General features: G+C 49.9%; 1 protein-coding gene across 1 annotated transcript in view; it reads right to left on the reverse strand.

Moving 5' to 3' along the window:
- Positions 1-10,642, reverse strand: part of CAPZB (capping actin protein of muscle Z-line subunit beta) — an 80,081-nt gene extending 69,439 nt beyond the window's left edge. The window contains exon 1 of the mRNA XM_084821772.1: positions 10,494-10,642. Coding sequence (XP_084677898.1) covers positions 10,494-10,496 — 3 coding nt within the window. The 5' untranslated portion in view covers positions 10,497-10,642. The remainder of the gene's footprint in view (positions 1-10,493) is intronic.
- Positions 10,643-13,289: the final 2,647 nt, after the last annotated feature.

Below are 13,289 nucleotides of genomic sequence, written 5' to 3' on the forward strand. Positions count from 1 at the left end.
TGATGCAGGTCAGGATTGCCTGAAAAAGTGCCCCAGTCACCACCTCTCTCTAGTCCAGGCATGCAGAACCTCTTTCAGCTTGGGGGCCAAATTCCATTTCAGGAGAAGTTCTTGGGGCCGCATTCCAGTGGTGGGTGGGGCCAAAGGCAAAAGGGATTGAACCAAACAACTGGTGGTTGTGGGAAAGGGGGGGGCATCTACAGAACCCCAGAGGGCCAGATTTGGCCCACAGGCCTGAACTTCCACACCCCTGCTCTAGAATGTCAGCAGATGAAGGGAAAAGTTGGTGGAGAACTGCCAATTGCTAGCAGGTTTCATTTCTGTGCATCCCCATAGAGCCAGCTGCAGTCTGGCATTGAATTAAGAGAAGAACTTCCATTCCAGCCAAATCTTATTACTACATCAAGGCTCTCCAGCCTAGCATTTTGCTCCTGCAGTTCCATTTGTGTCTTGCTTTTCTCAACTTCCATTAAAGTCCAGGTTATGTTTCTGACCCTGGCGGCACAGAGATGTGGCAAGCAGAGCAGGGCCCAAAGCCGCAGACATCAGTCCTCCAGCCTCTTTCTATTTATGGTTTGCACCAGTGCAAAAAATAACTGGGAAATGCAGGTAGCTGGGGATCAGTTTCAAACTCAGTAATGCTGTCAGCTTTAAAAAAAAGAAGGAAGGAGGGAAAAAAGGACAACAGATACCCTAGGGAAATATCAGGGAGGTTTTATTTACAGTGCCTTTAAAAGTTACTCACACAAGGCAGTTTCTAAATGGCAAGCAGGAAGTATGGGCTACATAGCCAGACTAGAAAATTTGCCATGGAAGAGGAACTGCATTCCCTCCCTTAAAGCAAAAAGGCATTTCAGAAGGTGTGTCTGAAATCCCATAACACAGGGCTGGGCAGAAGCTAGACTGCGATCTAATGGTAGATCTGCAGTAGATCAACAAGGGCTTCCAATCTCAAACAGTTCAACAGCACCAATAAGGCGACTTCCTCCCCACTCCCCTCTTAAATTAGGCTGCTGAAATCAAGAAAGCTTCAGAGGGGGCAGGTGATGACAAAAGTAGATTCATATGAGAGCCCGGTCCTGGTAGTGAAAACTAAATCCTGGGCAGAGCACCATGTTCCACAGTTTAATGCCCACCTTCATGAGCCACTATTTTGCACAGGGCTCTGGCTGGCAGACCTTGGGCTTCTAGCAAAAAACAGATCCCGCAAGCCTGAAAAATCTGCCAACGCTGCTGTAACAAAGATCTTTGAACAGCATTTCTGCAGCCTACAGACATTCACTGGCACTATGAACATAGCAAGCTGCCTTCTATCAATTCCGGCCGCTAGTCTAACTTAGCCCAGTATTGTCTACACTAGGGGTGTTGAACCTCTTTCAGCCCAAGAGCCAAATTCCATTTCAGAGAAGCTCACATGGGGCCACATTCCAGCGGTGAGCAGGACCAAAGGGGTGTGTGTGGCCAAATACCAACATATTTCAATTGAAAGCACTTCCTGCCAGTGACTACGCTTTAGGAGAGGCAGTTCAAACTTTCAAAATGATAAAAAGCAATGCAGAACCCAGGAAACCAGTTGGAGAGAAGGAGGCAGAGCCTTCTGGCAAACCCCAGAAGACTGGGTTCAGCCCCTAGCTGGAGGTTCTGCACCCCGGGTCTACATGGACTGGCAGTAACTCCCCAGATTTTCAGACAGGGGTTTCTCCCAGTACTACCTAGAGATGCCAGGGATTGAACCTGGGGCCATTGGCATGCACCACCACTGAGCCATGGCTCTTTGCCAAGTAGCCATCAACAGCTCTCCCCTCCTCCATGATTCTGTCTATTCTCCAAGCCACACCTTGTGTGAGAATGACCACCACTGGCTTTGTGGCTCTTCTCTAGCAAGCACTTGCAGCGCCGTAGGAAGGACCAACTCCCACTTTAGCGCCCAGGCTTTCAACCAACTGCAGATGCACTGAGCCCTGAAGTGACCCCCTCAAAGCCCCAGAAAGCCTCACCGGTCCGCTGTGCATGACCTAACCGAGCACACAGTTCTTAATACCCCCCTACTCTACCCCCCGCCCCCATTTTTCAAAAGTGAACCATCTGGCTTCTTTTCCTGACATTTAAGCAGAACTCCACTCACCCGTTGACTAGGAAACCGAGTGCAAATTGCTCAGTTTCACAATGGATCATCCCTGGGAAGCATCAATGCACCATACGGTGCGGGGGCTATGTGATGCGCCACATGGAAATCCCACAATGGGCCAATGGCCCTGGGCTCTGAGAGGGGAACTAGACACAAGGGGGAATGCGAACAGGCACTCTTGACCTGTATCTAGTTTCTCTGAGTAAGTGCAGCTCTGGAGAGCACCAGGCTGGGGAAGGCGGATGCACGTTATCAATATTATTATTCCATTCCTTTACCACCCAACTGCCAAACCTCTGAGCAGCTTACAAATGATTCAAACCTTAGAAATACAATATAAAACATATTATAAAAAATGTACACACAAAAACAATTTAAAACAATCAACACAATGCCAAGACTGGTTAAAACCTTATCATACGATGTCAAATGCCTGGGAGTAAAGAAAAGTCTGAACCTGGCACCGAAAGGATGACAACGTTGTCACCAGGCAGATCTCACTGGGGAGAGTGTTCCATAATGGTGGGGCACCACCAAGAAGGCCCTCTCACTTGCTGCCATCCTCCAAACCTCCCTCGGAGGCAATTGGAGGACCTCAAATGATGACCACCGTGCACAGGTAAGTTCATACCAGGAGAGGTGCTCCATCTATTTTCTACATGCTAGAAAATAGTCATGTTTTGCATTTATATAGTGCAGCCTTCCCCAACCTGGTGTCCTCCAGACGTGTGGGACTACAACTCCGAGAATCCCCCAACCAGCCATTGTAGTTCAAAACATCTGGATGTGTTGGAGTCCAATACATCTGGAGGGCACCAGGTTGGGAAAAACTGATACAGTGCTTAAAAAAACCCAATCAGGAGGTAGCTTCGCATTTTCACCCTTATATTATGTATTTCCAGAATTTATATACCACACTACATCTAAGATTCCCGAGTGGAGAATGAGTAAGACTTTTTTTCTGTCTTAGGGTGTAGTGCTATGCACGTTTAATGTACTTGTGGTGGCTTTTCCACACCTATGATGCGGGTCCATCATCCAAAGATGCAACGACTGACACACTGTTATGCATCTGTGATGTGCTGGAGTTGTGCATCCTTCCACTTAGCAGATTTTGCTTCGATCCTAATGTGTGAATGGCAAACATCATCCACCTCTCCCTTCGATGCAGTGGGAAAGGGAACCTCGGTAGTCGCTCACCATCTGGAGTTGCCTGATCCAGAAATCTCCATTGTAGGATAAGGTGGTCCAGGAAGCAAAGTTCCATGATGGGGCCTTCATTTAGAGCGCAATCCTATGTATGTTTAGACAGAAGAATGCATGGCTGGCTGGGGAACGCTGGGAGTTGTAGGACTTTTTTCTGTCTAAACATGCATAGGATTATGCCCTTACTGTACTTTTAAACCACCCAATAACTGAAGTTCTCTGGGCAGTGTACAATACATTAAAACATAAAAACAAAGAATAAAACCAGCGCAGAATAAAACCAAGATGTCTTGTTTTTATTGACTCTATGCAAGCCACCCCAGGGGACCTTTTGGCTGAGGAGCGGGATAAAAATGCTTTAAATAAATTTAATATATCATTGTTTTAATCTCAAGTGGCTGTTTCTTTGGCTTTTTAAAAACACTTGTTCACTGCCTTGAAAACCCTGTTGAAAGGTGGGATACAAACATTTTAACGTCAATTGAACAGTAGATCTTCACCCCACTCACAGGGCCATCTACCCTGAACTACCCTGTGGGAAGGACTCCAGGAGAGAGATGAGGATAGATTTACCTCAGACACCTGTTCCTTCTTCCACCAACTGCCCTGAGGGAAGGCTCCTGATTTTTATTTGTTTATCTTATTCATTGTGTTTTTATTTTTAGGTTACTTGGTAGGATTTCCAGAGGGGTATAGCCGAATGAGTGTGCTGCTGCAAAAATAACAAAGGCTCTTGTGGCATTTCAAAGACTAACAAATTTATTCTGGCAGACGGTTTTGTGGACACTGTCCACTTCATCAGACGCGTACCAGAAGTGCAACAGGATTTGTATCCTGAAAGGCAGCATATTAATAATCATGATAAAGAAAGAAAGAAAATCAATAAATATGGCAGACAGGGGGACAAGACACATGGCCCAGAGAGGAACGGTAGCTCAAACGCCCATTCCATTCATTGCCTCTTTCTTGAAGTACCTCCACACCCTCCATTTCTGGTATCACACTACAGTGCTAAGTCAGCTGAAAGGGGCGGGGCGGGGGGGAGGGGGAGGGGGAGGGAGGGAGGGAGGGAGAAGAGAAACACTATTTGGCCACAGCCACTGCCTCCTCCAAAAGGAGTCATTCCTATGGGTAAGTACAGTACCAAGCACTCTAAAAATAGACCCGCGCTACATTATACTGTATGCTTATGTTTTACTGCTGGGCGATGAATACCGTATAGCCACTACTAGGAATGCACACCAAACCAGGAACTAATCATGCCTGGGACTTAGCATGCTTCATTACTGGGGTGGATGAAGAAACACTACAGGCTAGCACTGTATAACAAGCATGCTGGAGACTGCTATACAAAGAGAAATAAGGTAATGTGCCCTTTTATGCCACCTACTAAGCTTTTAATAAGAGAGATACCAATCTTCCCAACCACTCAGGAAAACGAAAACTACCCTGTCGGAGCTGGGGTTAATTGATGCTTCCTTTGCACACAAATGAGAACTTAAGTGGACAATGTGAAGTCAGCATTTCCCTAGTGTGCCAGACACAGAAAAAGACTAACCAGAGAGCATGGTAGGGAAATTAAGATGGGTAGGCCCTTTAATAAATGCAAGCTTGGTTTGGGAGACAGAGGAAGTCCTTTCTTTCTCCTGGATGATGGGCAAAATTTAGAAGGTAGCTACTAACTTCAGGCAACAGTTTTGAAAGTGAATCCATAAGAACATAAGAGCAGCCCTGCTGGATCAAACCAAGGGTCCATCTCATCCAGCATTCTCTTTACACAGTGGCCAGCCAGCTGCTTGTGGAAAGCCCACAAGGAGGACATGAGTGCAAAAGCATCCGCCTGCTCATGTCCCCCAGCAACTGGTGTACAGAGGCATACTGTCTCTGATGCTGGAAGTAAAAAGTGAAGGGGTTCTCTGAGACCTTTTAAAATTAGCCTTTGCCACCTATTATGAACAAAAGAAGCTGCCTTATACTGAGTCAGACTCTTGGTCCATCTAGCCCAGTATTGCTGATACTGACTGGCAGCCATGGCTCTACAGGGTTTCAGGCAGGAATTTTTCCAAGCCCTACCTGGAGATGCTGCCAGGGATCAAATCTGGAGCCTTCTGCATGTAAACCAGGGGCTTTACCACTGAGCTACAGCCCTTCCACAGAGTTTCAGGGTGTTAGGAAGCCACTCCACACAAAATCAAGCTTTGAATTTTTAAAAAAAGACACATTATGCAAATATGCTTCCTTTGAAGACAGACTAACACCAGCCTGACATTCTGAAGCTACGCAGAATTGCACACCAAAGCAGTGTTTCTCATCATCTGCATCCCGACTTCCTTTAAACAAATTCACCTCATTTGTCGTGTGAAAAAAAATGCTTTGGGGCTACTGCATCCCTAACACAGCTGTTCCACCATGTGGAAGCCTGCAAGCTGCAGTAAACAGAACTCAAGGTACATCCCTGAAACTAAACAAATGCAGCTTGCTTGTGATGTGCAATTCATGCTCAGAAGTTCTGCAAGCATACATATACATTCCTGGATGCTACTGGAACAACTATACACCACCACCGGGGCTGATTGAGTGTGTGGAAGAGCAACCGAGCTTCCAGCAGCCCAATATTCTCTACAAGAACACTGCCCTGTATTATGAGGTAAATGCCATACCATGAATTTTAACTGCTTAACTGTTGTTCCAGGTATCTGGGCTATACACCCAGGTGTCTCCTTTCCCACTAGAGCGGAATAGAATTATTATTTTAAACCAGGCATAGGGAACCTGGTCCTCTCCAGATGTTTTGCACTACAACTCCCATCAGCCCCAGTCCAGAGATTATGGGAGTCACTGTGTAAAACATCTGGAGGGCACCACGTTGCCTGTTTTAGAGTGTACTTAACATCCCTGCTTTTGAGGGAAAGACCTACACTCTCCCAATTTGAGTCATCAGGGTGGGCTACATTTCCACTAAGATACAAGGAGGTGCCCCCTAACAATCTGGGTACACCCCTGAGTCAGTCAATGTGGCCAAGTGTATTTATATATGTCACCCTTCCCCAGCGTAGCGCCCTCCAGATGTTTTGGAGTTTGACTTCTATCAGCCCAAGCTAGAATGGCCAAAGACCAGGAATGGTGGGAGTTGCAGTCCAAAACATCTGGAGGGCACTGGGTTGAGCAAGGCCGATGCATGTGATTTCAGAGCTAACACAGAATTCTGTATTTAAACCAACAGATTTATGAGACTGTGCTATGCTTGTGCTCTCTACCTAGTCATGCAAGTTCAGATTAGAGAACACATGGTTGGCATGCAGAAGCTTCCAGCCTCTGGCACCTCAAGTGAAACGATTTCTAGCATCAGGCCTGGGAAAAGACTCTCAGTCCTAAGACCTTGCAGAACCGCTACTAATCAAAGTAGTCAATACTAAGCAAGATGGACCAACCATCTGGCTCAGTACGAGGCTGCTTCCTATGTAGTGGAACAACAAGCAGCTTAATTAAGAGCCCTCATTCACTCCCCGTTATAACAGCTGTAAAATTAAGGCAATTACCAGAGGCAAGCAATAACTCATTCTGGGTGAATAGTTGGAACAGATCTGCCACTCAGGTTGCCCTGTGACTTGTAGGTAAATTTCTGTACTCATCTACAACGTAGATTTAAAATTTCTCTCTTCCCATCACCACCTCAAGTTTCCCAGCAGACTCACTTACAGCAGAGGCACCCTTTGAAACAGGACAGCCACATGATTTTAACTGCAAGCCAAAAGGTGTGTCCTAATATGGAGTCCTCCCCCCCATCCTATATGCCGTGATGGCAGCTATCAAACCACAATGCAACTGTCACTGCTGACATGCCCCACCTTTGTGACTCAATCAGGCAAAGCCATGCCTGCGTCTCCAACCAACATCTCTTCAGTGGAGTCCAGCAGATGCACAAGATGGTGAAAGATGTTTAACTTTCAGCCTGCCCAAGACAGCAACACATTTCCATTCTCTACAGGCGATCCACAGCTTCACCCCACGCCAGGCCATTGCCTTCCTTGCAGCAATTTCCAAGTGTCCAGGCCACAAAGAATCACCTTATCCCAATGGGGCACCAGGAATCCCCAGATAATTATTTTTCCCCCTCACACTTTTTGCTATCAAAAGATTTCCCCTCCCTAAAGCAACCCACAGTCCTTATCCCTCCTTTAGTGTACCTAAGTCATGGCATCTCACATCAGCTCTACTCCACAATCCCAGGGCAGCCTCATCTGCCCAAAATACCTCTATGGACTCCCTTCCTCTGCTTAATCCCCAACCAATTATGTCTCTTCTGGGCAAAAAGGAAGAAGAGTCGGAACTTGTCCTCTTCACCCTACAGCCTTCCCCAGAAGCCTTCTCTCTACTACCTTTCACCTTAATGCTCACCAGCCTGCTCAGCCTCTTTCCACCATAACACCCCAAGATCATCCCTCAGAGCCCCTCTAGTGATGAGGGGCTGTTCCCCACCATAAACTCAGCCTCTGCTTTCCTTCAGATCATTCTCTCTTGCACACACATTTCTACCTCCTCCCATTGTTATTACTTATAGAGTGCCACGAATATATACAAAATACATATGCCCCACCTCCAAAAGAGTCAAACTTTGCCCCAAGGAGCTTACAATCTAGACCAGCTGCTGGCTGAGGCATTCTAGGAGTTGTAGTCCAACACATCTGGGGGGCATCAGGTTGGGGGGGGAGGGGAGTTTCAGTAAAAGACATACATGCATTTAGGAAGCTTCCAAGACCTTCCTCCAACAATTAGCCCTCCTCCTTCCTATTGCATCTCTCTTCCCCAACCAGCCATCTTTCCTTTTCCAGATGCTCATCCTCCCCCCCACTTTTCAACACAACACTGGGGGAAGGGAAAGGAACCATAACGACAGTCATTGTCTCTCCCTACAATACCCATCCCTCCTCACTTGTGACCACCATCACCACAACCCCCTCCCCCCCCACACACACACACCAGCTCTACCTCATAATCTCCAGCCCTAAGTCAGCACTCTGGGTGGAGGGGAAACAGTTTCCCATCTTGTCAGTGACATCTCCCCCTCCCCCTAGTAACCCCAAACTCTCACCTGGCCCATATCATCTCCCCTCATTTGTCTTTACATATGGTCTTCACACTCACACCTGGCATACCCCATAATCACCAGCCAACAAACTTTCACCTTCCATGTTCAGCACAGGGGAACGGGGAAGCAAAAGGAGGAAGAAGAGAAGGAGGAGCTTCCCCTCCAGACACCAACGCCCCCTACTCCAGGGCCTTCCCATGCCAACCTCACCCTCACTTCTCCTCTACTGCACTTCCTCACATGCAGCCTTGCTCATTACCTAACCCCAAAGTATACCCCATAACCCCCAGGGAACCATCCTTCCTCAGCCCACCTAGAGTCCAGCATGAGGAGGGTGGAGGGAAAAGCAGAAGCAAAGTAAGATGGTAGAGAAGAAAAGGAAGCTACTCCTCTGGAGAGCAAAAAACCCTACTCAGAAGCTTTTGCCACTAAGTAACCCCTAGTCCTTCTCTTTAAGAACAGAAGGGTCATGCTGCTGAATCAGGCCAAAGGCCTATCTCATGGGTGGGGAACTTGTGGCCCTCCAGATGTTCTTGGACTGCAACTCCCATTATCCCTCATCACTGGCTATGCTGGCTTGAGCCGATGGGAACTACAGCCCCAAAACACCCAGAGGGACACACACCTTTCCTACCCTGGCCTATCTAGTTCACTGTTCTGTTCCCTCAGTGGCCAACCAGATGCCCTAATGGGAAGCCCACAAGCAGGACGCAAGAACAGTAACACCCTCCTGCTCCTGCTCTCCAGCAACTGGTATACTCCCCTATCATATACCAGGGTTGGGCAGAAGGTAAATCTCCAAATGTCATGAACTTCAATTTCCAGAACCCCCCTGCCAGCATAGCCAATGCTGGGAGCTGAAGTCCAAAACATCTATACATTTACCTTCTGCCCACCCCTGGAGCAACACAGTCCTAGTACAAATACTATTCTATAGCAGGGGGTTGGCCACTTGTGGCCCTCCAGATTTCTGGCCTACAACTCCCATCAACCCTAGCCAGCACAGCCAATGGTGAGGGATGATGGGAGTTGTTGGCTAAAACATTCAGGGGGCCACAAGTGGCCCACCCCTGCTCTAATGCGTGGCAGAGAAATTGTCTGTGCCAACAGAAATGGAAGAACGTGAGAAGCCCCAAACCTCTAGAGATCTATTTTCTACCCACCTTTCTGTCCACCTCCCCCATTGAGGCACCTTTCATTACATATTACCTCCCACCCAAACCATCTCTGTCGACATTTCCCAGCCAACCAGCTCTCCTTTTCTCACTCTCCCCCACGAGTTCAGCGCTAGGGAGAGGATGGGAGAAGAAAAGCAAAAGGGGGGTCACCTCCCCCTCCTGACAGGGGCTGGAGTTCCCAAGGCACGGAGGTCTCCCTCCTGGTCTCAGGGGGTCTGTCTCTCTCTCCCTCCTGACAAGAGGGGTGGTCGCAAGGGCCGGGGGGCCTCCCCCCCAGCAAGGAGTAGGGGCTCCAAGGGGTGGCGGCCTCCCCCTTTTGGCAATAGGGTCTCTCTTCCCCTCCTGACAGCGGCTGGAGTTCCCAAGGCGCAGAGGTCTCCCTCCTGGTCTCAGGAGGGTCTCTCTCCCCCTCCTGACAAGAGGGGTGGTCGCAAGGGGCGGGAGGCCTCCTCCTCCTGGCAAGGAGTGGGGGTTTCGAGGGGTGGCAGCCTCCCCCTTTTGGCGATAGGGCTTCTCTTCCCCTCCTGACAGGGGCTGGAGTTCCCAAGGCGCGGAGGTCTCCCTCAGGGGGGGTCTCTCTCTCCCTCCTGACAAGAGGGGTGGTTGCAAGGGCAGGGGGGCCTCCCCCCCTGGCAAGGAGTGGGGGCTCCGAGGGGTGGCGGCCTCCCCCTTTTGGCGATGGGGTCTCTCTTCCCTCCTGACAAAGGGGGTGGTCTCAAGGGGGTCTCTCTCCTCCTCCTGACAAGGGGGCTTGTCTCCCCCCCGAGCCGCCCTGCCCTCCCGGCCCCTCCCCTAGCAGACCAGGCCTCCCTCCATCCCCCCTCGCACTCGCGGCCCTGACAGGAAACGCGAACGGCTCCCCGCACCGCACCAGCGCCGCCGCCGCCCTCACCATGATGTCTCCGCGGGCCCGGGCTCTCAGCACGAGCGGCAGCAGCGGCTCTCAGTCCCTGCGTCCGTCCCCTCCGAGCTCTGAGCCAGGCCGCGGCCCTCCTCCACTGCCTCCGCCTCCTCCGGTCCTTCCCCCTCCCCCCTTGGTGTGGGAGCGCGCGAGCCACTTCCGCCGTTGCCTAGCAGTTGCACATCCGGGTCAGCGGCGCCCGCGCGCGCACTCGCGCAGACTCCTCCTCCTCCTCCTCCTCCTCGCGAGCCTCTTTCCCTTCAGCCAATCAGCGGGCAGCTCGCCGGGCATCGCCAAGTATGGAGCTGGGAGGCCTGCGCGCGGCTGCTTCCTGGCTGGCAGGCAGGCAGGCAGGCAGGCAAGGAGGGAGAAGGGGCGCGGGAGAGACCATTCGTGTGCGGTGTTTGGGGAGGAGAGTTACGTGTGGGAGAGACCATTGAGGTGAAAAGGGCGGGGGGGATGGGCGGAAACGCGCATCATTCGAGGGAAAAGGAGACGGCCGGGAGGAACCATTGGGTGGAAGAGCGGGGGGGGGGGAGGCGCACAGGATTGGGGAGGGAGAAACCATCTGGTGGGTTTTAGAGGGGTAATTCATTTCACGTGCGGGGAAAGAGACAAGTGGAACCGCGAACCTTCGGCGTGGCCGGGTTGGCACCTGCCCCAAAGTGCGCGTGCTGGGGCGGGCGGTGCATAAATCTACTATGGATAGCAACCTGGCGCCTCCAGATATTTTGGACTACAACTCCCATCGCCCCCAACCTGGGCTGTCCCAGCTGGGGCTGATGGGAGCTGTAGTCCAGGCAGAGCACCAGGTTGCCTACTCCTTACATCAAGCCCTACCCCCAACCTGGTGCCCCCTGGTTGGTTTGCACTACAACTCCCAGTATCCCTGACCATTGACCATGCTGCTTGGGCCTCATGGGAGTTGTAGGCCAAAACCTCTGGAAAGCCCGAATTCACCCACCCCTGCGCATAAATCTTTCTTTTTTTCTTATTTTCTAGTCAAACCACTAGATTCTACTATCAAACCACTTCCTCTTGGAATGACAAGGTTGCCAACTTTCCAACCAGCCCATGCAGCTATACCTTTAACAGTGGCTTAGGGTGCAATGCTATGCACGTGTAAAGAGAAAAATGTCCTACAGGCCTCAGATGCTTGCACCTTCATCCCACAATTCACCAGATGGGGGGCTTCATTAGAGATGAGGGGCGCAATCCTATGCATGTTTAGACAGTAAAAAGGCCTACAGCTCCCAGCATGTCTGGCTGGGAAATGCTGGGAGCTGTAGGACTTATTTCTGTCTAAACGTCCATAGGATTGAACCCTTGGTGTGCAAACACCAGGGGGCTTCCAATTTCTGTACATCAAGATGCTATTAAAGGCACAAGAGCAGAAAATAACATCCTACATAGAACATTCAATATATAACAACAAATAACATTCAGTAACATCCAACCAGGGCTGGCCATACCATGAGGCAGAGTGAGGCGGTTGCCTCAGGCGGCAGGTGCTGGGAGGCAGCATTGAGCTGCTGGAGCAGAGATAACAGCAGAGAGAACTGTCTTGTGCCCCCTAAGCGAGCCTGGTTGCCTTCACGTGCAGTGGATGATGCTCTCCCAATGCCACTGCTAAAGAAAGATTCAGCCGCCAGTTCAGTCAGTTTTCGTACGTGGAATGGGATGTGGCCACCATAGGAACATAGAAACCTGCCTTATCCTGAGTTAGACCATGGGTCCATGTAGCCAGTATTGACAACACTGACTGATAGCGGCTCTCCAGGGTTTCAAGCAAGAATGTTTCCAGCCCTACCTCGAGATGCCGGGGATCAAAACTGGGACCTTCTTTCCGTATGCAAAGCAGGTGCTCTACCCCTGAACCATGGCCCCTCTTTGCCTTGGGCAGCAAAACATCGGGGGTCAGCCCTGCATCCAACCCTATCTCACCTCGTGGATCCATTCTGGTTTCGGTTTTGACTGGCTTTCATGCCCACCTATCCCTGTTTTTGGTGTGTGAATGCACCAGCGTTTCCCATGCTCGGAGGTAAGATGGAAACCGTGTGCACTTTTCAACAGGAGTTGCAATTAAAAGAAAAGTTTCCTGGACAAAAATAAAGTCACTGAAGCTGCTAGTGCGCTCTTTGATACGGATGGAATGGGGCGCTCCGTGACTGCTGGAGCTGTAACAGGAACCGCATATTCCTGCGGGGGGAACTGTTTCAGTTTTTCCATAGACGTCACATCAAACGAGCAGATCCTGGAGAGGCTGGAGGATCGCTTTGATCTCGCTGTGATTTGTGTTCTGGTCGCTGCTTCGTGGCTGCAAGAGAAATGTCGTCTGTTCTTACATGAGGAGCAAAATGCCCGTCCTTGCGACGGTGCAGGGATGGTGAACAGGTTTCCCTTCTTCCATTCTGTTATTGATGGTCCTGACTCACTTTCTCTTTTGCCTGCCTTCCATTTTGACCAAGACATTTCTAAAATTAATTCCAGAACTGGCGTATGTACATATTGCTATTATGCATGGAGAAAGGAGATAGACATTTCTCTCTCTCTCAAAATACTCGAACCCAGGGTCATCCCATGAAGCTGATTGGTGGGTGATTCAGAAAAGATAAAAGGAAGGGCTTCTTCACACAGTGCAGAGTTAAAACTATGGAATTCACTTCCACAAGATGTAATGATGGCCATGAATTGGAGAACTTTAAAGGGGAATAGACACTTTCATGGAGGAGAAGGCTATCAACGGCTACTAGTCCTGTTGGCTATATGCTACCTCAAGTATCAGAG

This window comes from Heloderma suspectum, chromosome 15, assembly GCF_057233095.1.
Source record: "Heloderma suspectum isolate Gila_16-S chromosome 15, 16-S_ref, whole genome shotgun sequence".
Taxonomy (NCBI): domain Eukaryota; kingdom Metazoa; phylum Chordata; class Lepidosauria; order Squamata; family Helodermatidae; genus Heloderma; species Heloderma suspectum.